This window comes from Bubalus kerabau, chromosome 7, assembly GCF_029407905.1.
Source record: "Bubalus kerabau isolate K-KA32 ecotype Philippines breed swamp buffalo chromosome 7, PCC_UOA_SB_1v2, whole genome shotgun sequence".
Lineage (NCBI taxonomy): Eukaryota > Metazoa > Chordata > Mammalia > Artiodactyla > Bovidae > Bubalus > Bubalus kerabau.
In genome coordinates, this window is record NC_073630.1 from 16,930,248 (window position 1) to 16,954,165 (window position 23,918).

Sequence of the window (23,918 nt, forward strand, 5' to 3'; positions counted from 1 at the left end):
ATAGAATGGGTATTCTCAAAAAGACAAAGGATAACAAATCCTGGTGAGGATGTAGAGAAGAGAAAACCCTTGTGCATTGTAAATTGTGCAGCCACTGTGGAAAACAGTATGCACATCCCTTAAAAAACTGAAAAATAGAACTCCCATGAGATCAAGCAATTCTACTTCTGGTGTTTATCCAAGAAAACAGAAACTAACTTGAAAAAAAGAATATCCACCTCTGTGTTTACTGCAGCATTCTTTACAATGACAAGATACAGAACAACCTAAGTGCCCAGCACGGGATGGATACAGGAGGTGTGGTACATTGTTGTACCCCTGACACTAGTATTGTATGGCAGTTATACCACACTTTAGATTTTATAATCTTTTTTAACTGTATACTTAAGCTTTTAATATGAGTCTAATCAAATGTATTTATTCTCCTGCTACTGCTTCTCTTACCCCATTCTCTATTTAGTCTCCAAATTATCACTCAATGACTTTCATTTTATCTTGTGATTGGAAATATTGTGAATTGTTTGATAACAATTTTCATTTCATAAGAAATTAACACATCTATACGAGTAACTGACTCCTAAGTAGTAATTGTACAGTATACATAGATTACTCCTTTGATTATTTTAGCAAAAGCAAATAGAAAGAACTCTTGACCTGTCTCAGATTTGCATTTAATTATCCATTTATTTAATGCTTCTTAAAAGCAATCATTTATCATCTCACTACTTTTAGTTGTTTGGGTCACATTATATGAAGGTAGCCTTTATATGTTCTTTCAGTGTTGTCTGTTAACTCCGTTTGCAGAGATGAAATCTTTAATATGAGCTAACTGTACTTATCTTTTTGTTCTTGTGAATGTGGTTTTGTTAAGATAGCATGTATTTTGACTACATGTTAAAGTGTTAAGCATTTTAGAAAGATTATGCAGCAATATTTTATCTTTGCAATCTGAATAGAAAGGATGATTCTTAAACCATCTGGTTAGCATGTTTTCCTTTCTAGTGTCTCCTCAAGATTCCTTTTATATTACTAGCTATTTGTTTTAACCCTTTTTGTCCTTGTAGTGGAATTTTGTAATTAAAGTGTTCTATAAACTATCCCTTTGAACAAAAATTATATTTTAACAGTCTTTCTTGTCAGTAAATATACTTCTACATCAACATTTCAATAACTAGATAGGAATCTCTTTTTAAAAATCTGATTATACCCTTGGTAGCTCAGCTGGTAAAGAATCTGCCTGCAATGCAGGAGACCCTGGTTCAATTCCTGGGTTGGGGAGATTCCCTGGAGAAGGGATAGGCTACACACTTCAGTATTCTTGGGCTTCCCTGGTGGCTCAGCTGATAAAGAATCTGCCTGCAATGCGGGAGACCTGGGTTCAATCTCTGGGTTGGGAAGATCCTCTGGAGAAGGCAACAGCTACCCTCTCTAGTATTCTGGCCTGAAGAATTCCATGGACTGTATAGTCCATGAGGGTCACAAAGAGTCAGACACAACTGAGTGACTTTCACTTTTTTTTTTTTTTTACAGATTGTTAATAAGCAATATTGTGAAAAGACTCTTTCTAGCTAAATTTTATATCATTATTTTATTTAAGTTAAAGTGAAAGAATATCATAAATCCTTTCTTAAAATACTTCTTACAAAATGACATCTTATTTTCAGTAGTTTGAGGATGTTTCCTTTTCTACCATAGACCATTCTATGTGAATATTCCATTTAACAACTTTTCCCATCAGATGGTACATTCTGTGTATGTTCAGTTCATCCTACATATCTGGGCTATGTCTGAAACAAGGTAGGCACCCAGTATATATTTAAGAAGTAGACATATGTGTAATATTAATAAATGAATTTTTATTATTTTGTTTTAAAAACTTCAAAGAGCAGGGGCCTGGTATGGAGGGAAGCAGGATGTAATAAGTTTTAAATATCTTACTTTCATCACTGTGAGTTACTTTGAGGTTCCTCAGGTCATAAAGTTAGTAAGACTGAGAACCACATTTATAAAGAAGTAAGTCAGTGTGGTAAGGAGATATATAGACGTACCGACACCCACTGCACCTGGATATCAAGCAATGCTAGGGCGTTTATGCAGGTTTTAAATACAGCATGCAAATGTGAACTGTGTTTTACTTCACTTTCTTTTGGAGTTTTAGCTTATGGATGAGCACCATATTTTATAGAAATAATAAATACCTATCGGGATTAAATATTTTTAATCTAGTCCTAGTTTTCTCAAAGTGGAGTTGCACGTCATCTGTCTCAAAATCACATGGGGTCTTGTTGAGTATGCCTTCTCTTGGCTCACCTGAGACCTGTAGAATCAGAATCACTATGATGGCCCAGGATTCTGAATAGAACAGACTCTTAATATATTACAGTTTGTATATCTTCTGCAGACTAAAATTCAAGGAACTGTTCGAGAAAGTTAGGTGCACATCTTACATAAATGTCAAAAATCTAATGAAATATTAGAATTAATGATTGGGGAAATTCAAATAAATTGATCTAACAGATTATTGTTTTCCTTTTCAATTATTACTCTAAGATTTCAACTAATTGTTATAGAACAGAGAAAGTCAGAAAACAACATCACAGATCTTTTTTTAAACTCCTCATTCTTTGATCTAATAATGGTTGGAGGCACTAATTTGTAGTCTAAAAAATAGCAAATGCATACTGTACATATCCATTGTGTATACTGTACTTCAAGAATTTCAATTTTTTAACCCAATGCCTTTCAGATAATACTTTTGTTGAAATTTTATTTAACTGTAGGCAAACTGGATGTGTTGTGTGATTTTAAATGCAAGATTGTTCAGGGTGACGATTTCTACAGTGACATAGCATGTATGAGAACTTTTACCACTATGCCTGAAACTTAATAGGTGTCAATCCACGCTTCCTCGAGCATCATTATATTCCAAAGGTGGTGGTAAAGAAAATAATATGAAAACAGTCTCAGTGATATGTCACTCTATGTTGTGAAACATTGTCTTGCTACTTAAAAGGTAAAAAATTAGATTTTTCCAATAACATTACCTAATATTTATCAAGTAATAGTATATAACATACACACTCTAAATTCTTGACATGATATGTTTATAATTATCTTCATTTTAATGATAAGAAAAAAGCACAATGAGATTATTTGTAAAGTTATTCAGTGTCAACTAGCTGATAAACAATAAAGTGTGTTTTTGAACCCAGAAAAATATGTCTCTAGACATTATGTCTACCATTGTTTCTTCCACTTAAAATGAAGATATACAATCACTGCTAATAGGTAGTCCCTTTTGCTTGTAAATACTGATGAGGGAGATATATTTTTTGAAATATATCTTGATCATTAAGTTTCTATCTTCCTACGAATTTCACGGATTAAATATTTCCTATGATTTCCTTAAAAAATACTTAATATACCTAAAGTAAAAAGACTAGTAGAAATTTTAGGGCCCAAACAATGTGGATTTAAATCCTGTATTCATGACTTATTAGCTGAGTGCAGATCACTTAAATTTCAAATCTTAATTTTCTCATCTGAAAATGGGAATGATAATATTTACTCACAGGATTACATACAGAGATAATCTATATAATAGTGTGTCATTGAACTGCTTGCACTCAGTCAAATACAACTATTATAGCTTAATGTAGAAACTACTACTCTGAAAGGTTTATGAGAACTTCTAGTGAGACCTATCTGTATTGTAGAGAAAGTATATTTTTCATATCAGAATGTGTTTTCTGTTTATATCTTTTAAGTGTCATGAATACTTACTATTTTGTTTAACATCATAATTCTTTAGACATAAGACTGTGGCTGGGCTATCCCAAATATGCTTAAATTCTTACTCTTTCTTCTTTTCAGCAAACTTCCTTGATAACATGCTTTTGCGAAGTTCAGGAAAATTAAGTGTGGGCACCAAGAAAGAGGATGGTGAGAGTACAGCCCCCACCCCTCGTCCAAAGATCTTGCGATGCAAATGCCACCACCATTGTCCAGAAGACTCGGTCAACAATATCTGCAGGTTGGTCATATCAATTGTTCAACTCCAGTTTTCACAGAAAGGCATCCTTTTTGCACTATAGAATTTTAGGCTGGTGCTCCCAAGAACACATTTTGGGGAGTAGGGCCTACCTCCCTTACTTCTCAGAGCTGTGCCTGTCTGAACTATTGAATCCCATTTTGCCCTGAAAGGTTGTTCTGAAATCATTCTTCCACCAAACATCACTTGTGCACATCAACAGAGAATGCAGATCCCAGGGTCCTTGTCAAGGAGCAGAGACTAATTATTTTCTTTCAAAAGACCTCAGCCCCCAAATAAATAAATGCAACAGTAGGAGCTGTCAAATGTGTAGGGGTTTTTGTTTGTTTTAATCATTTATGTTGATGGTGTTAGTATTTTGGAAAGAACAACCTAAGCTGTTGACTTCCCAGGTGGCACTAGTCGTAAAGAACCCTCCTGCCAATGCAGGAGACGTAAGAGACAGATTTGATCCCTGAGTTGGGAAGATCCCCTGGAGTAGGAAATGGCAACCCACTCCTGTATTCTTGCCTGGAGAATCCCACGGGCTGAGGAGCCTGTTGGGCTGCATTCCATGGGGTCACAAAAAGTTCGGCATGACTGAAGTGACTTAGACGGAGTGACTAACACTATTCATAAATGGATTCTGGGAAACAGTGTAGTAACAGAGCTTATGTGAGTCCACCAGAAGTTAGAAAGACGGTATCAAAGTACTCAAGAATGGGCTCCTTAGTAGGTAATCAAGTTTGTATAAATACTTTCAAATATTTGAAACTAGGCTTTTTGCTTCTTTCTTCCTTGCACATCATGGTGCAGCTACATCCATCTTGTTGGTGACTGTCACTGCATTTATTTCCCCTGGTGAGGTCGACAGTAAATACAGAGGCTAGAGTATGCCCGGGGAGAAGTGGGTGAAATAACAAGACAAGTGTGGGTCTCAGGAGCTGAAGTCTCAGAGAAGCAGAGTCTCCCTCGAGGAGGGTAATGGACCCAGATAGGGAGCTAGGCTGATGCTGGGTTGGAACTCTGGGCAGAATATCTGGACAGCTGTTTAGGACCTCTAGTTCTCCAGGAAGGAGCATGAACCTGAGCTGAGTGTTTTTTCTTTCATACTGAGAGTTTAAAAAAAAAAAAAGCTTCTTATGAAGTGGGAACTATCTAATAGAAGCTTACCAGTGTATCCTAAAATATATAGTTCAAGTAATATGAATTGACAGAATGACACAATGAGGAGATTTGGGTGTATTAATAAATATATGTCTCATTTAATCAGTACAACAATGCAGTGTGGTAGAGAATGCTCATTTCTTTCCCTTAGACCTAAGGAGTTCAGGGCCCAGAGAAGTCTAGTAACTTGGCCCTTGTATGATAGCACCAGGTTGCAAGTCTTACTCCAAGTCTTAAACCAGGATAAAATGATTCCAAAGCTCAGATAGTATTTCCTAGGAAATGCTTGCAGTAAACAGAAAAAAGTATCAGAAAAATCACAGAGTTTTCTGAAGAAGAGAAGCAGGAATTAGCACGTTAGGGAGATATTCTACTCTTTTGTCTAAGCCTGTAGTGATTGCGAGTGAGTCTGTATGTGCCCTTTGAGCCATAGTTGTGGGGATCATATGTTCAGGTTTTCCAGAATTATCCAAAATTACCCCAATTTCAAATATTTTGTCCTGTTTTCCTCATAGGCCATTGAAGTGTCCTAAGTTGCTTTGAGAGGAAGTGTTGAGGCACTGTTGACCGCGATGCAAGTTCTCTGTGGTGGGAAGGGGGAGCTCGGCATGTTGGAGGAGATGTGGTGGGTTTGAGCCTGGAGATGGGAGAACTTTGGCTGTGGCCTGAAGGAGCTGTTTAAGCAGGAGCAGCAATGGAGATTGATGTAATGTGATTTGCTTTTTTGAAAAATTATCTCTGCTGCAGAGTACTCAGTGTATTACTACTACTACTACTAAGTTGCTTCAGCCGTGTCCGACTCTGTGCGACCCCACAGACGGCAGCCCACCAGGCTCCCCTGTCCCTGGGATTCTCCAGGCAAGAACACTGGAGTGGGTTGCCACTCAGTGTATTAGCGGGAGACAAAAGTGAATTTGAGAACAGCAGCAGCCAGGTGAGAGAAATTGAAAAGTGGATTCAGGAAAGACATAAAACTAATGTTTATTGAACTTTTACACTACTAGAGTGTTTACTTTCATCTGTCTTTAATCTTCATACCATTCCTGTAAAGAATGTAGCATTATCTGTATTTTCCAGGTGAGAAATATGAGGCTCTGAGACGTTATAAAATTTTTATTAGGTCATTCATTGTGCACACCCAAATGATTGAAGAAAAAAATTGTGACCAAGGTACCAAGATTCTAAATTTCTAACTAACAGCTAACCTCTGACACTCAAAGGAGCAAAAATATTCACTCTTGGGTAAAAGGTACATCCATTTTGCTAACAAGATATTGATTCCAGTTGAGTCTCCTGTGAGCTGAGGTCAATCATGTCTGAATCACAAGGCCTTTTTCTGTTCTGTGCTCTAAGACAAGAACAGATCCAGGCCTTTCTGCCTCCATCCCTGTAAGGCCTTTGAATCAGATAGTTCTCAGGCTATGGTGGTGGTGGTTTAGTTACTAAGTCATGTACAATTCCTTTGTAACCCCATGGACTGTAACTTGCCAGGCTCCTCTGTACATGGAATTTCCCAGACAAGAATACTGGAATAGGTTGCCACTTCCTTCTCCAGGGGATCTTCTCAACCCAGGGATTGAACCCACATCTCCTCTATTGCAGGCTAATTCTTTACTGCTGAGCTACCAGGGAAACCCTTCTCAGGCTCTTCTGTCCATGGGATTTCCCAGGCAAGAATACTGGAGTGGGTTGTCATTTCCTTCTCCAGGGGATTTTCCCAACCCAGGGATCAAACCTGGGTCTCTTGCATCTTTACCATCTGAGCCACCAGGGAAGTCCCTTCTCATATACCTCTGGTAAAAAATTTTTTCTCCAATAAGTTGAAGCACTGATACTTTATGAAGTTCAATAAAAATGAATTACTGGAAAAATTAATTAAAAATACTTACAGATTACAGTCTTCATTTTTCTATTGTCTGTTAATTAAATTCAAGGGCTTCCCAGATGTTTCAGCAGTAAAGAATCCACCTACCATGCAGGAAATGCAGGATACGTGGGTTCGATCCCTGAGTTGGAAGGTCCCCTGTAGAAGGTCATGGCAACCCACTCCAGTATTCTTACTTGGAGAATCCCGTGGACAGAGGAGCCTGGTGGGCTACTGTCTATAGGGTTGCAAAGATTGGACACAATTGAACGACTGGGCATGCATGCATTAATTAAATTCAACAGAGCTGGAGTTACTGCGATACAAATTTCAATTTCTATATTAATGTACTCACAGACCAGTAATAAGTAGTTTTCGAGGGAGCACACTTTGAGTAATACTGCACTAAATCTTGCCCTTCTAGGCAAAACAGTTTTAAAGATAAGTCCTTGCTTATGGCTTGGATGAAGGCTGATACCAGGCAGATTGTAGCCAAGCTGGATAGCCTGGGTAGAGTGCATGCTCATTACCACTCCCACATTCCTGTAGAAAATAACCCAGAAAGTAGCCCAAATCAAAAGTGCATCACACTTTTTCAGAGATTCTGAAATCCCCTGAAGATCCAGGGAATCTTCTGACCCAGGGACCAAACCCACGTATCCTACATTGTAGGTGGATTCTTTACTACTGAGCCATCTGGGAAGCCCTTGATGGGATAATTCAAAGAACATGAATAAAGTGTAGAGGGTTTTGTCCTTTATTTTATTATTATTTTTTTTAACTCTTTATGACTTCTTTTTGGCCTTGATTGCTGTCAGATGCAGATGTGCTGCTTCCAAAATCCGTTCCATTTACATGGCCTAATGGCACATATGTTAGATGATGTAGTGCATATTAAAGTAGTAGGATAATTTTTTAACATCCATAATTCAAGTTAAAGGATGAAACCATTGTCTAACGTCCCTCAATAAAATATTGGTCATCTAAATACCTTTCAGTTGTTACTTCGCATTGTTTATGTTTCTTATTCCATTTCTAGATTCTATTCCTAGGACCTCATACCATCACTGTATGCTTTGAAAACTGCACAGTCTCCTTAATTAACTCTTTGTGTATAACTTCCACCATGTCAATCTTCTATTTTGTTTCCCTGTTCTAGCAAGCATTATCTCAGTCTTATTTATTTTTTTCTCTATATAATCTGGTCCCACTTTATGTATTCTTCCTTGTTTTACTTGACATGATCTGTGATAGTCATTTTTGTCCCTTTCTCATCACCTCTCTCAAGTTACTCTACTCTCTCATACAAGTCTATCCAGTTCTTTTTTTTTTTTTTAACTCTTTTTCAAGGTAATTTTAAATATTTCCTCATTTATTTGACCAAAAATGCTCCTACCTTGGCAGTTTTCAGGGTTTGTAGGTATTATAAATCATATTGTATGTTTGCATAGATGTACACATGATTGCAGGTGCCTAAATGACAAATTAGATGAGTCTCTAGCTGTTACCTGAAGAGTCAAAGAGGGCAGAAGGGAAAGCTTAGAGGTTTAGTAGGAAGTGAACAGTGTAAGGCTTTTTACAGCTATACATTGAGAACCATTGAAGATTTCTGAGTAAGAAGGAACATGTAAGATCAGGTGATGCTGTCCAGAGCCCTTTTATATAGTTTGTGTTGACTCGGAGCTTCTAAACCTTCTGCCAAATGTAATGGTGTGTGCTTTCAGAGAGATGCTCCTGACCCAGGCCTCAGAGTGTTTGAAGCGAGCACTGTTCTCATTTGTGTGTATATCTTCTGTTCATCCAGTTTATTCCACTGTTGCCCAGACCACTTGAACATTCAGCTTTATGATCTTTCTTCCCCAGTAGAAGATGTTGAGTTAAAACCATTTCACTTATGAGAATGTTCTTTCTGTGGAACATATCACTTAGTTGAATGAGGATATAGTTTCAAATTCACTTGTGAAATCTTTTATGAGGAATAACTCTGCTTTTGTGTCTCTCGTTAATCATGAATGATTCTTAAATGGATCCATTTAGTGTTGGACTTAATAGAAAGTGAATAGTGTTGGGCTTGGTACAGTTATACATAGAGAATCATTGAAGTTACTTGAGCAGGAAGGAAGATGGAAGATTTTTCAGGCATTACTGTGTGGATTGGGTTAGAGACTAGAAAGAGGAGAGGGGGAGTCTAGCTAGGAGGCTCTCAGAGTGAGGTATGTGAGAGGTCTGTACAGGCCTGCAGGAGTGAGAACATGCAAATGCGTATATAATATAACAATTGAGACAAGTTCAAAACAATCTTGTACCTCCTGGGAAGAAAATGAACAAAACATTAGATCACGTGGCATGGCTGCCAGAGGAGGATGTATGGTGGTTACACTCTCTTCAAGATAAAGTAAAAAGACCCCTCTCACATTGGAACTTCACCACTAATGTAGCTTCAGTAACTTCGGCTTCCCCCAGTGCCGTGACATCTCAGAGGAAAAGCCAGAAAACGGGAGCAGTGACGGTCCTACCTATCTTACCATCTTTCCCTCCACCACCATGGGAACACCCCCACCTAAGATGATAAGGGGAAACAAACAAAAGAGAAAACAAAAAAACCTCAGGACTCCATGACTCTGGTGATGACCTTTGCTCAGCGTTCTTCTTTGCCTTCCTGCCGGTCAGTAGAAAGCGCTTAATTAGCTGGTGATTTCTGTCCCTCCTGAAGTGGAATGACTGTCTTTCCTAGGATTGGTGCATAGATGTTGAACTCCTTGAAAACAAAGGTTGCATATTCCTCACCCTTGATTCTCAGCATCTGTCTGAGGCATAGTATGCTTAATGTGTGTGTGTTAGTTGCTCAGTCGTGCCCAACTCTTTGCAACCCCATGGACTGTAGCCCACCAGGCTCCTCTGTCCGTGAAATTCTCCTGGCAAGAATACTGGAGCAGGTTGCCATTCCCTTCTCCAGGGGATCTTCCCGACCCAGGGATTGAACCCAGGTCTCCTGAACTGCAGACAGATTCTTTACCGTCTGAGCCACCAGGGAAGCCAGCATGCTTAATAGTTTGTAAAAGTAACTGTAGTTAAGCAACTTTCAGCTGTTCTGGTTAACTGACTAAAATCTACATGACTTAAACACAACTTGAAAAGCTGTATCTTTATTTACCTATAACAGAAAACTATTTATTCCCTTCATTGTGAAATAGATATTTTAGAAGACAGTGTCCTCAAGGATTTACAATTCACCTAAAACAAGCAGCCTTTCAAGTAGTTTCTGACTGAAACTTAAAAGAATTTTGAAAGAAATTTAAGAATGCTAGTATTTCTTACACCCTGGAAAAAAAGTGGAATAAATAATTTGATTCAATTTGATCAGGATAAACAGATTGATTGGTGTAGAGAACTTGAATCCTTGTGAGCAGATGCACTTGAGCAAGTTTTCATTTATTTAATCATTTTTTTTTTCTTGCCTGGAGAATTCCAAGGATGGGGGAGCCTAGTGGGCTGCCGTCTGTGGGGTCACAGAGTCGGACACGACTGAAGTGACTTAGCAGCAGTAGCAATCAGTTTTTGTCAAGGGCAAAATTTTTAACTATTTAATAATTAAGCCAAATTCAGACTTAAATTGAAGAAAGTAGGGAAAACCTCTAGCCCATTCAGGTATGACCTAAATCAAATCCCTTATGATTATACAGTGGAAGTGAAAAATTGATTTAAGGGCCTAGATCTGATAGACAGAGTGCCTGATGTACTATGGACGGAGGTTTGTGACATTGAACAGGACACAGGGATCAAGACCATCCCTGTGGAAAAGAAATGCAAAAAAGCAAAATGGCTGTCTGGGGAGGCCTTACAAATAGCTGTGAAAAGAAGAGAAGCGAAAAGCAAAGGAGAAAAGGAAAGATATAAGCATATGAATGCAGAGTTCCAAAAAATAGCAAGAAGAGATAAGAAAGGCTTCCTCAGCAATCATTGCAAAGAAATAGAGGAAAACAACAGAATGGGAAAGACTAGAGATCTCTTCAAGAAAATTAGAGATACCAAGGGAACATTTCATGCAAACATGGGCTCGATAAAGGACAGAAATGGTATGGACTAACAGTAGCAGAAGATATTAAGAGGTGGCAAGAATACACAGAAGAACTGTACAAAAAAGAGCTTCACAACCAAGATAATCACGATGGTGTGATCACTCACCTAGAGCCAGACATCCTGGAATGTGAAGTCAAATGGGCCTTAGAAAGTATCACTATGAACAAAGCTAGTGGAGGTGATGGAATTCCAGTTGAGCTATTCCAAATCCTGAAAGATGATGCTGTGAAAGTGCTGCACTCAATATGCCAGAAAATTTGGAAAACTCAGCAGTGGTCACGGGACTGGAAAAGGTCAGTTTTCATTCCAGTCCTAAAGAAAGGCAATGCCAAAGAATGCTCAAACTACCGCACCATTGCACTCCTCTCACATGCTAGTAAAGTAATGCTCAAAATTCTCCAAGCCAGGCTTCAGCAATACATGAACTGTGAACTTCCAGATTTTCAAGCTGGTTTTAGAAAAGGCAGAGGAACCAGAGATCAAATTGCCAACATCCGCTGGATCATGGAAAAAGCAAGAGAGTTCCAGAAAAACATCTATTTCTGCTTTATTGACTATGCCAAAGGCTTTGACTGTGTGGATCACAATAAACTGTGGAAAATTCTGAAAGAGATGGGAATACCAGACCACCTGACCTGCCTCTTGAGAAATCTGTATGCAGGTCAGGAAGCAACAGTTAGAACTGGACATGGAACAACAGACTGGTTCCAAATAGGAAAAGGAGTACGTCAAGTCTGTATCTTGTCACCCTGCTTATTTAACGTATATGCAGAATATATCATGAGAAACGCTGGGCTGGAAGAAGCACAAGCTGGGATCAAGATTGCCAGGACAAATATCAATAACCTCAGATATGCAGATGACACTACCCTTATGGCAGAAAGTGAAGAGGAACTAAAAAGCCTCTTGATGAAAGTGAAAGAGGAGAGTGAAAAAGTTGGCTTAAAGCTCAACATTCAGAAAACTAAGATCATGGCATCTGGGCCCATCACTTCCTGCCAAATAAATGGGGAAACAGTGAAAACAGTGTCAGACTTTATTTTTCTGGGCTCCAAAAATCACTGCAGATGGTGACTGCAGCCATGAAATTAAAAGACGCTTACTCCTTGGAAGGAAAGTTATGACCAACCTAGATAGCATATTCAAAAGCAGAGACATTACTTTGCCAACAAATGTCTGTCTAGTCAAGGTTATGGTTTTTCCAGTGGTCATGTGTGGATGTGAGAGGTGGACTGTGAAGAAAGCTGAGTGCCGAAGAATTGATGCTTTTGAAGTGTGGTGTTGGAGAAGACTCTTGAGAGTCCCTTGAACTGCAAGGAGATCCAACCAGTCCATTCTGAAGGAGATCAGTCCTGGGTGTTCTTTGGAAGGAATGATGCTAAAGCTGAAATTCCAGTACTTTGGCCACCTCATAGGAAGAGTTAACTGATTGGAAAAGACTGATGCTGGGAGGGATTGGGGGCAGGAGGAGAAGGGGACGACAGAGGATGAGATGGCTGGATGGCATCACTGACTCGATGGACGTGAGTCTGAGTGAACTCCAGGAGTTGGTGATGGACAGGGAGGCCTGGCGTGCTGCGATTCATGGGGTGCAAAGATTCGTACACGACTGAGCAACTGAACTGAACTGAGTTTCTTGGTGATTTTTAGATTATTTTATTACTGCTTTTAAAATTTCCTATCACCCTGATTGAGCAGATCAGATAAACTCCTTTTTAACTACTACTTTAAAAATTATATTGTATAGTTAAATTAATCTTTATAAGGATCTAAACCAGTTAGAAGAAAATTTCTATAATAGTCCCTTCTCAACTGAGGTGGTTATATTTCTGGACAACTTGAGGTTTATAATAAAGAAGCATAAGATCTTAGTGGAAGAATAGAATTAAAGGGACAAAGACTTGTGTAAACCTTATAAACCTTACCCTCACTTTGCAATGAATGAGTTGGGGTCCAGAAGTGAAAGTGAAAGTGGCTCAGTCATGTTCGACTCTTTGCAACTTCATGGAGGCAGCCCATGGAATTCTCCAGGCCAGAATACTGGAGTAGGGAGCCTTTCCCTTCTCCAGGGGATCTTCCAACCCAGGGATCAAACACAGATCTCCTGCCTTGCAGGCTGATTCTTTACCAGCTGAGCCACCGGTAAAGCACAGGAATACTGGAGTGGGTAGCCTGTCCCTTCTCTAGCAGATCTTCCCAACCTAAGGATCAAACCCAGGTCTCCCGCATTGCAGGCGGATCCTTTACCAACTGAACTACTGTTTATAAATCCATTTGACCCCAAATGAAAACAGGCAAAACTTCCAGGCTCAGGATGCACAGCCACCTAAGGAGTATCATTTGGTCCCTCCAAGCTTTAAACTAAGTGTATCCCTTTTTTGCTGTGGCTGCTGCTGCTGCTAAGTCTCTTTAGTTGTGTCTGACTCTTCGAGACTCCATGGACTGCAGCCTCCCAGGCTCCTCCGTCCATGGGATTTTCCAGGCAAGAGTACTGGAGTGGGGTGCCATTGCCTTCTCTGATCCCTTTCTTACTTACCAGTAAATGTTCACAGGCACACTGAAAATCTCCCAAGGCAGTTTATCCTCAATGTTCTCTCAACATGTTCCAGATTTCTTTGCTTTTGAAATACTGGGCATATTCAAGGAGGCATGAACCTGTAGAAATATCCAAGGTTGTAACAGAGGTTTTATTATCACTACTTTGACCTCATATGACATTTACTTTTTCAAATGCTTCGCTTTTTCATGAATTGGCCTTATGTTGAGAGGCATTCAGTACTGATGACTGATAATGTTTATAGGCAACGGTTTTGTCAATTACTTTTGCTGACTTTATAACACAGGGGCAGAATTTTTGAAATGTCACATCAGTTGTCTTTTTTATTGACGTTTGGTTGATTTATAGTATTACATTAGTTTTATATATACAGCATAATTATTTAGTATTTTTATAGATTGTACTGCATTTAAAGTTATTATAAAATAATGCCCATATTTCCTCATGCTGTACAAATATATCCTTGTAGCTTATTTATTTTATACATGGTAGTTTGTACCTCTTAATCCCCTGCCTCTATCTTGCCTCTCCTTCCTTTTGAATTGTCTTTTAAAATTCATTATCATTACTGTAATCAGATGATTCATCCTGTATTCGTATATGCATCTCACTGCTTTCAATTTTGTATAAAATTATTTCACCTTTTATTTTTCTTATAATTCTTCATCTCTTGTTATCACTTTCAACACTCTAGGGATGATGGGTAACAATCTATATAAACATTTGAAACCTGTACTTAAATATGGAAGCAAGCAGCAGAATGCTGAGATAAGCCCAGAGTAAAGTCAGATGCCTTTGGTGACATTCAGCAGCCGTCTCTTAGTGGTGGGTGGCTGATCGGCTTTGATTCCAGAGTGCAGTTGTGTTTATACTTGTGCTTGCTCGAGTGTTGAAAGTTCTCAAGTAATTTTTAAGTGTCTGTAATTGCACTACGGGTTTCCAGTCAATGGCCCTTCCTAGCTAGCAATTTCAGTACGAAGTTTATAAATTATTTTTGTCTTATTGTCAGTAATATGCACTTGAGATGGTTCTCTTGCCGTCTTGCTTGTCCTCCAACTAAGTATTTCAGTTTGTATCCAAATTTATAACTTATAGGACACTTCTTTCTCTAGGGCCTCTCTCCCTCTCCACCCCCTTTTTAACATTTATTTTTTATTGAAATAATGTTGGTTTATAACATTTCATGTTTCCTTGTACATTTTATTTCTACTTCTGTATACACTACAGCATCTCTCCATCAAAAATCTTGTTTCCATCCTCTCTTTTAGCTTCCTCCTCTTCACGGATAAGGGAGTGCCCCCTCAGTACATTTTTAAAGCTTGGATTTACTCTTCCTGATGTTTCTTTACATTTAACAGGACATTTTAAAAGTAACATGCCAACAGCTTTACCAGCCTTTTCTTTTTTGATTCTTACAAGTTGCCTCAAATTACATTTCTGTATACTCAGATTTTGACTTAAGGGGACCTCCTGGATAAGGAGAAATTAGTCTTTTTAGATTTAACATATTGTATCAAACTTTTTTAGTCATGCTATGATTTCCTAATGTCAGAAGCTTAAAATAACTTTATTCTTAATTCCTGAATTTTACTTTTGATGAGAAATGCAAGTTACACACAGAGTGTAAGTATATAGGAAAGGGATAAAAGAAATGTATAGGAAAGGGATAAAAGAAAAATCACATGGTTATTGTTTGCTTATATTGTTTAAGGTAAATTTCTAAGGGATGGTTCTTTCATTTATTGCCTTCAGTGTTTATGTGCTTTGGATTTTCATAGTAATTTCAGTGCATTAGGTTAAAAAGCCCCAAAGATTTTAGAGCATGGGCTGTTCAAAGGCAGTCTTTCTTCTACAGCAGTATTCATGCATTTGACCTTGGTCTAGCAAAGAGATTTATCATTGGCCATTCCTTGCCGTTCATTAGTATGTCTGAATTTTGCCTTGTTTGTTCTGGTAAACAGGCATTTTGGATCGCTTGGGGCTTAGAAGCCAAGTAAACGGTTCTGAGGGTTTTGATGATAACTGAAGTGCCGGTGTATGGCAGAATGCTGTCGCAACTGACGCAGAAGAGACCGACACACAAATCGTGCTCAGGGCTTTCTTCCTCTGGCCTTGTAGGTCTGTGTAGTCGCGTCTGTGTTGGACGCTGACCATGGACATACATCCTTCTCTCAGGAGAGAGATGGGGGTGTAGTTCAGTAGTTTATTTCTTAGCACAGGCAGTAGTGGTTTATGACTTATTTTGGGAGTCTCTTTGCATTCATCACCCAAACTTGTGAAGTAATGTCTGTTTAAAAATTGTTCTATATATAATAGTCCTTGTTTTTCATTTTTAATTCCTGGAGGGACTTTGGAAAAGCTATGAGAAAGAATCAAGAAGTCCTTGATGCTACACATGATTCTCTGTTTGTTTTGTGACCTTGTACAAGTTTGTTAGATTCTCATAACCTTAATTTACCTATTTGTGAAATAGAAATATTACTTGTCATTATTCATGAGAGGATTAAATGAGATTCTAAGCGAAAGTTCTTTTCAGTGTAGAAAACCAGACAGAAATTAAAAGTATTGTTTCCGTGGCTTTCATAATCATGGTAAAAGCCCTTCTTTCTGCTGTCCATCCTTACCCCACACCCAAATTAAGACCACACTTGTTGCCACAAAGCCCAGTGTTTTCATATGCCATCCTGAAAGTAGAGCGAGGTACTGCATGGCACAGTCTTAGTTGCCTCACTTAGGCTGTGCTGACTCCAATTCCTACTTCTCCGTAGTCTGTAAGCCCCCTGTATGCCTTGCTGCTAAGTCACTGCAGTGTGTCCGACTCTGTGCGACCCCATAGACGGCAGCCCACCAGGCTCCCCCGTCCCTGGGATTCTCCAGGCAAGAACACTGGAGTGGGTTGCCATTTCCTTCTCCAGTGCATGAAACTGAAAAGTGAAAGGGAAGTCGCTCAGTTGTGTCCAACCCTTAGCGACCCCATGGACTGCAGCCCACCAGGCTCCTCCACCCATGGGATTTTCCAGGCAAGAGTACTGGAGTGGGGTGCCATTGCCTTCTCCCCTGTATGCCTTAGGAAGAGATAAATTCACTTCACTACCTCAGAGCAAGTAGAACCAGAATAAACACTTACCTGCATGAGTTCACCCCTGTTGCACCTCTCACTAGCTGTATGGCCTTTGAGAAATCACTCAAGATCTCTGAACCTCAGTTTCTTCATATAGAAAGTAAGCATATTACTACCTTCCTCTTGGAGTGGATTTCTGAAGGTGATACCTATGAAGGGCCAGAATGAGTGTTTAGTATGTAGTATACATGCTGTTAATTTATATGTTGTATGGAAATGTTGGATCCTTTCTCATGAGTTTCTAGACAGAGGATATATGAGTACATGGTTTATGGTAATTAAATCAACTTAAAAGAAAGTTTCGGGATTCTTTAATCAGATAATAACCTGTTATATGATCTTTTACTTTCTTCTTGTTTGTAATGAAACAAATAACTGTTGTTGTTTAGTCACTCAATTGTGTCTGACTCTTTTGCGATGCCATGGACTGTTGCCCCTCAGGCTCCTCTGTCCATGGGATTTCCCAGGCAAGAATACTGGAGTGGGTTGCCTTTTCCTTCTCCAGGGGGTCTTTCTGACTCAAGGATTGGAACCCGAGTCTCCTACATTGGCAGGTGAATTCTTTACCACTGATCCACCAGGGAAGCCCAAAACAAGTGGTAAACATCTTCAATTCCTTTTACCCTGGACACGCTCTCTCTCTCTCTCTCTCTCGTGCACACACACACACACTTACTTTGCCTGTTTGATCTTTAGCACAGATGGATATTGTTTCACGATGATAGAAGAAGATGACTCTGGGATGCCTGTGGTCACTTCTGGATGTCTAGGACTAGAAGGCTCAGATTTTCAGTGTCGGGTAAGGAAGATACCTTGCTTCCACTTTGTAACCTTTTATTGGCAAGATTGCAAACAGCCAAGTTTCAAGTAAGATAAAACAGAATTTTTTTTTGACTTGCTTGTTTTCAGTAATTTGGACAATAATTAGAAAATTTGCATTGGGTCAGTTCTCCCTTTATTTTGAAATCAAGTAGTCATTTTAGTTTTGCTGTTAACTTTTGGCTTAGGGACTCATTAGATCATCTTGCTCAAATTCCGATTTGGTTAATTGCATTAAGCCAAGCCTTCTTCCTGAGTTTATCCTATGCATACTGGTTATTGCAAATAGTAATTTTGTGGAAGTGCAAAGTTGCAGTAAGAATATACATGATGATTTGAAAGAAATTATCTAATACAGCATTTCAGCGTGTCTGAATAAAATTATTAGAATTTTAAGTCAGTTCTGTAAAGAGTGTTAATTTGCTAGTTTTAGGTGATATGGCTTTGAAATTTGGGGTAAACCTATTAATAGCTGTCAGGTTTCAATTTCAGGACACTCCCATTCCTCATCAGAGACGATCCATTGAATGCTGCACAGAACGGAATGAATGTAATAAAGATCTACATCCCACACTTCCTCCACTGAAAAACAGAGGTAAGGAGAGGAAGGCTCACAGGCTGGAAAAGCTTTAGGCATAAAGAAGATAAACACTTGAATTATTCTCTTTTCCAAATGTATCTGCCTGAACTGTTTTCTTACTCCTGGCCCAGAGGGCCGAGACAAGTTGACAGTGAAACGGACATTCAGAGATGAATACAGGGAGTTATTGGGAAAATAGTCACATTTGACTTCACTCTTAAGATTTACTTCTTTACCCTGTTCTTATTTTCCTCAGAAAACTAGTGACTAGAGCTTGGAGTGGGTTTCAAGAGGATAGAGGAGGGAGAAAGTGTTTTTTGTTTACCCCTAAATGTTATTCAAAAGTTGTGCTTGATTCAAAGACTGCTATTTGGCTACATTTGTTTTAAAAATAAGGACCTTATAAAGCTGCAGTCTCCAGCCTTTTTGACACCAGGAACTGGTTTTTTGGAAGATATTTTTTTTTGCAGACTGCAAGGGGAGGTGGTTTCAGGATAATTCAAGTGCTTTACATTTATTGTACACTTTATTTGTATTATTATTACATCATCTCCACCTTAGATCATCAGACATTAGATCCCAGAGGCTGGGGACCTTTGTATAAAGGGTTAATTTAGATCATTTGCTTCATGGCATTTCCTTTTATTTATGCTAGAGTGACTACCTTTTAGTCAATTCATATATATTGATAAAATGGAGAAAATATCTAGAAAGTTTAGTTCTTAGACTTATACATTTAATGTTGCTCATTAAAAAAAGACACACACTGCATCCCCAATGACTCTTGGTTAAAAACAGCTCCCATGTTTCCTTTTTTCTTGGTCTCACCACAAAATAAATGATTTGTAATTGTCATAGTCCTAAGTCTTAAAAAAGTAGCTTAAGATGATTTATCATAATTGATTTTTATTTCTTAACAGATATCTTCCCAACAAAATACAATGACCTTATTGTGTTCTGATGATATTTTGTAACATTTGTTCCTATAGCCTAGCTCTGTAAGATTGATTCATAATAGTTCACATCAAAAAGCCACAGGCAGTTTTTCTTTTTTAATTTTGCCAGTCAGCATGCTAGGTGTTAGGGATTCAGAAATGGATGAAGAAATTCTTGCTTTCAAGACTAGCACACTAGATTGTGAGAGAGAAACATGGAAATAATTAGAAAAACCTCAGTAGAAACGAAAGAGTAGCTCATTTTGGAGTAGGAGGATGTCAAAATACTGCATAGATGTGATACTTCATCAAATTTTAAGGAGGAACAGAAGTTTGCCAAGTGGGTAAAGCAGAAATAAACAATTTAAAAATGAAAATGGCTAACATAAGCCAAGAATTATGCTAGTAACTGTGACATTAATTAAACCATTTGAGCTTCACAACAATCCTATCGGGTATTTGGGATTATTAGTCCCCATTTAAATATGAGGCTTTTGCAGCACTGAGAGGTTAATTAACTTTCCCAAGGTTGCACAGCCTGTGAATAGCAATGACTCTAAACAGAGGCAATCTAATGTGTGTAGTATTTGAGAAAGATTTGCAAAATGCAGTTATGTGAAATAGCGTAGCTGGTTGGGAAAAGTCTAATTCAGTTGTTTGGCGCCTCGCTGTTCAAAGTGGGCCTGTGGATCAGCAGCACCGGCATCACTTGAAACTCATTAGACATACAGAGGCTCAGGCCTCACTCCAGACTACTAAACCTGCATTTTTAATGAGATTTCCCAAGTGATTTATATGCACATTAAAGTTTGGGCAACACATTTGGTAGAAAAAGACCTGTGTGTGGATGTGGCTAGCACCACTGTGTCTCACTGTGTGTGTTTGACAACACCTTGTTCAAAGAGAAGTCCACTGATTTCAAACTGCTATAAAATTCTAAATGTTTATTTTGTTTTGTGGTTATTCCCTTATGAATCAGTAGCAAAAAGTAGGCGATCTATAGACAGCAGTTTGAATAGCACTGATACAGGGGCTGATGTGTTGGGCTTGGGGCCGGGAGGTGGGTAAAGAGTGCAAGAAATGAAGATAGATGTACTAGAATCACTTCCCTCAAGGAGAAAATCCTAACAGTAGGGATTAGGAAAACGGACTTAAATGCTGAAAGGGCTGCAGTTCTCATACTGTCCTGTAGGTGGAACCAGATTCCAGTTAGGACCTGGCAGACAGGCGGGGATTCTCAGGAGGTTGAGTGTTCTAGAGAACTGAGTGAAAAGGTTTTGGAAAGAAGAGCAGTTGTACTGGGAAGGCAAGTCCTCTGTTCAGGAAAGTGGATGCTGATGTGGCTGGTGGATTATGTGAGAATTATACAAGGTGATAGATTTGAAGGTGCGGAGTTTAGTGGCTTTAAAGGTTACTGTTTTGAACTCCAAAGACCCTAGGTAGTGCCTAGGTGAGGTCTGTGTAGATTCCACCTCACCATTTTTGGTGCAGTAATTTTGGGGTCCAGTAAAAGTCACTGAAGACTGTGGTCTGAGAGCGCTGGTCATGTTTACGTAAATATACCACAGAGCTGCTGGTTTTTTTGTTTTTTTGTTTTTTTTGCCTCTACCATATATACATGGGCAGCATTTTTACAGGAAGTGTATTATATATGTTTACTGAACATCAGTAATGCCTTGGTCAGAAACATTTGCATTGCAGCCTTATGTATATATGTCTACATATAGTTGTATTGGACACATGTGTATGTATGTTTTGGTATAAAACCCAAAATAAAGAAAAGGGGTGTTAAAGAGACATGGAACCGTCTTATTTTGATATTTTTAATTTTAGCTGCTGTTGTAATACTTAGGACCAACCCTAACTTTTGTGGAGCTGGGGCAATAATATAAATGGAAGATCGCATACCATTTACCTAATTATTTAAAACTCATAATCCAATATAGCAGACTGGTAAATAAAATACTTTCCATTAACTGAATTTAACAAGTGTATTTTTATAATGGTGAAGAACACCAACTTTGCATTTAGAACGCTTGGTTTATTCACTGCAGTGTGGGAGGGGGAGTGATGGGGATCCTGCACGGGGAGGAGCCTCTCACGCAGGCAGCTGGATGCCTGTTCATGTCTGTGGTAGTGATACTGTTGGTTCGGAACTCTTGAAGCACCTACCTGGGTCCACGCCACTCTGGCAGCCCCCACAGACATTTCTTCAACTGGAGCCAATGTTGTGACTAGATGGGCCCATGTGGTTCTTATTATAGAAAACTCACCTCAGCAACCACTGTCAGAGAAATCTGAGAGAAAAGATGTATTCTTTGCAGAAACTAGAGGTTACACAGCACACCTGAGGGCCACACAGCAGGGTCACAGGCATTTGGGGTGGGGACCTGGGCTTCTGCTTTTATTGGGGTCAAAAGTAGGGTGCCTAGGATTTCATAGGTTCACCCTTTATTGGCGAATTGATTAATTAATTTAAATGACTGAGTTATAATTGACATATAACATTATATTAGCTTCAGGTGTACAGCATAATGACTCGATATTTGTATGTATTGCAAAATCATTACCACAATAAGTCTAGCTAACGTTTGTCACCCTACACGGTTACAAAAATATTGGCCAATTTAAAACATAAGAGTGGGGATGAGGGTATGGGGAGGGAAAAGTGGAGTCATTAAGGTGGTCAGTTATCCAGGAACTTCGTGGGCAGGTCACCTGCTTTCCTACTAGTCGTTTTACCAGTCATTGCATCATGCAGCTGGTAATACGTTTATTCGAGATAGAGCTTTTGAAATGGATGCCTCAGCAATCAGAGGCTTAATGTTGGGCAAACACCTGGCCCTCTGGTTTATGCTCTGCCCACACGTCTTGCCCCAGCCAACCTCCGCCACCTCTTTGTCAAAGGTTAGGGTAAGTACACCAGTTTTTCAGTCTGCCTTCAAGGAGACAGGGAACTGTACAGTCCCCAGCACAGGCCTGGGGCCATTTAGGTAGAATTTCAGACTTTGGGGGCAATGGCCGGTGTTTTAAATGGAGATTGGGATGGGACAAATCTGGATGGACACTTCACTGGAGTTGTGCAAACCCACTGCTTACTGGGAAGAGGTACAGTTGAAGGGAGCCAGAGCTCAGAGCCCAGGCCAGTTTTGTGGGTGAGGGCAGTAGAAGTTATCATCATAACCATGATAATCACATTTGCTAAGATGAATGGAGTGCTTACTTACCATGGCCCTTTTCTAAGTTGCTGTTGTTGTTGAGTCACCCAGTCATGTCTGACTCTTTGCAGTCCAACGGACTGTGGCAAGCCAGGCCTCCCTGTCCCTTACCATCTCCTAAAGTTCACCCAAGTTCATGTCCCTTGCATCGATGATACCATCTGGCCATCTTATCCTCTGATGCCCTCTTTTCCTTCTCCACTCAGTTTTTTCCAGCATCAGGGACTTTTCCAATGAGTAGACTGTTCACTTCAGATGACCAAAACACTGGAGTTTCAGCATCAGCATCAGTCCTTCCAAAGAGTATTCAGGGTTGATTTCCCTTAAGATTGACTGGTTTGATCTTCTTGCTGTCGAAGTACTTTTCTAATTACTTTACATATACTAACAATTTAATCCTCATAACAGCTCAGCGCGGAAGGCACTATTAGCATCGTCCCCATTTCACAGACATGCAGCTGAGGAGCTGTGAGGTCAAGTACCGTGTGAAGGTTACACAGCTAGAGAGAGCACTGGAGACGGGCAGTGGGCCTTGGACCACATCACCCTGAATCGTCTATAACAAAGAAAAGGAAAACAAAACCCTGAATGACATTGTCGGGAAAAAAGGTTTTATGTATCTAAGACTTGGAAAGCTCTAAGTAAGTAGTGGTTGGTTAGCCATTTCACAAAATAATCAGTAAACAATATGATTCCTTCAACGCCTTCTGTTTATTATGTTTGCTTTGCACAGTTAGCAATTTCTTTATTTTAGAATGGGCTTCCCTTGTGGCTCAGCTGGTAAAGAATCTGCCTGCAGTGTGGGAGACTGGGTTCCATCCTTGAGTTAGGAAGATCCCCTGGAGAAGGGAAAGGCTACCCATTCCAGTATTCTGGCCTGGAGAATGCCATGGACTGTAAGTCCATGGGGGCTCAAAGAGTCGGACATAACTGACCGACTTTCACTCACTTCGTTTTTCTAGACTATAGTGCCAGAGGGTTGCTCTCTCTGTCTCTTGAACACATCACTCTCTCTTCCTTCCTCCTTTCTCCTCTTCCCTATAATTTATCATTTATTGAATTCCACGTAAGTACTGGGCTTTCCCAGTGCCTCAGCAGTAAAAAAAATCTACTCGCAGTGCAGAAGGTGCATGCTGGAGAAGTGGGTTTGATCCCTGGGTGGGGAAGATCCCCTGGGGAAGGAAATGGCAACCCACTCTAGTATTCTTGCATGGAGATTCCATGGATAGAGGAGCCTGGCAGGCTACAGTCCATGGGGTCACAAAGAGTCGGATATGACTGAAGCAACTTAGCATACAGGCATGCACACACCCCTACACTTAGTTCTTCTCAGATCTATAATAAAACCTCACCTAAACCTCTTTAATTATAAATACCTACAAGTAAGTTTGCTGATTAAAAAATAAGCAAGAAAACCTTTTCTATCTATCCAGTTTTTTCACCTTCTCCCCCACCCCAACTTGGATGCGTTTGCTTAGCAGGATATTAGAGATACAAAATCGCATCCAATAAATATTTATCAATGTACATTTAGAAGCTTGAAATTT

General features: G+C 39.4%; 1 protein-coding gene across 50 annotated transcripts in view; it reads left to right on the forward strand.

The window, feature by feature from the left end:
- The window catches only part of BMPR1B (bone morphogenetic protein receptor type 1B), a 531,330-nt gene that overhangs the window by 463,919 nt on the left and 43,493 nt on the right, over positions 1 to 23,918 (forward strand). For 46 of the 50 annotated variants that reach the window (XM_055587716.1, XM_055587712.1, XM_055587717.1 and 43 more), the window contains 3 exons: positions 3,874 to 4,033; positions 17,516 to 17,618; positions 18,131 to 18,233. In XM_055587716.1, coding sequence (XP_055443691.1) covers positions 3,874 to 4,033; positions 17,516 to 17,618; positions 18,131 to 18,233 — 366 coding nt within the window. The remainder of the gene's footprint in view (positions 1 to 3,873; positions 4,034 to 17,515; positions 17,619 to 18,130; positions 18,234 to 23,918) is intronic. The other 4 variants (XM_055587740.1, XM_055587738.1, XM_055587742.1 and 1 more) reach the window with 1 other exon arrangement.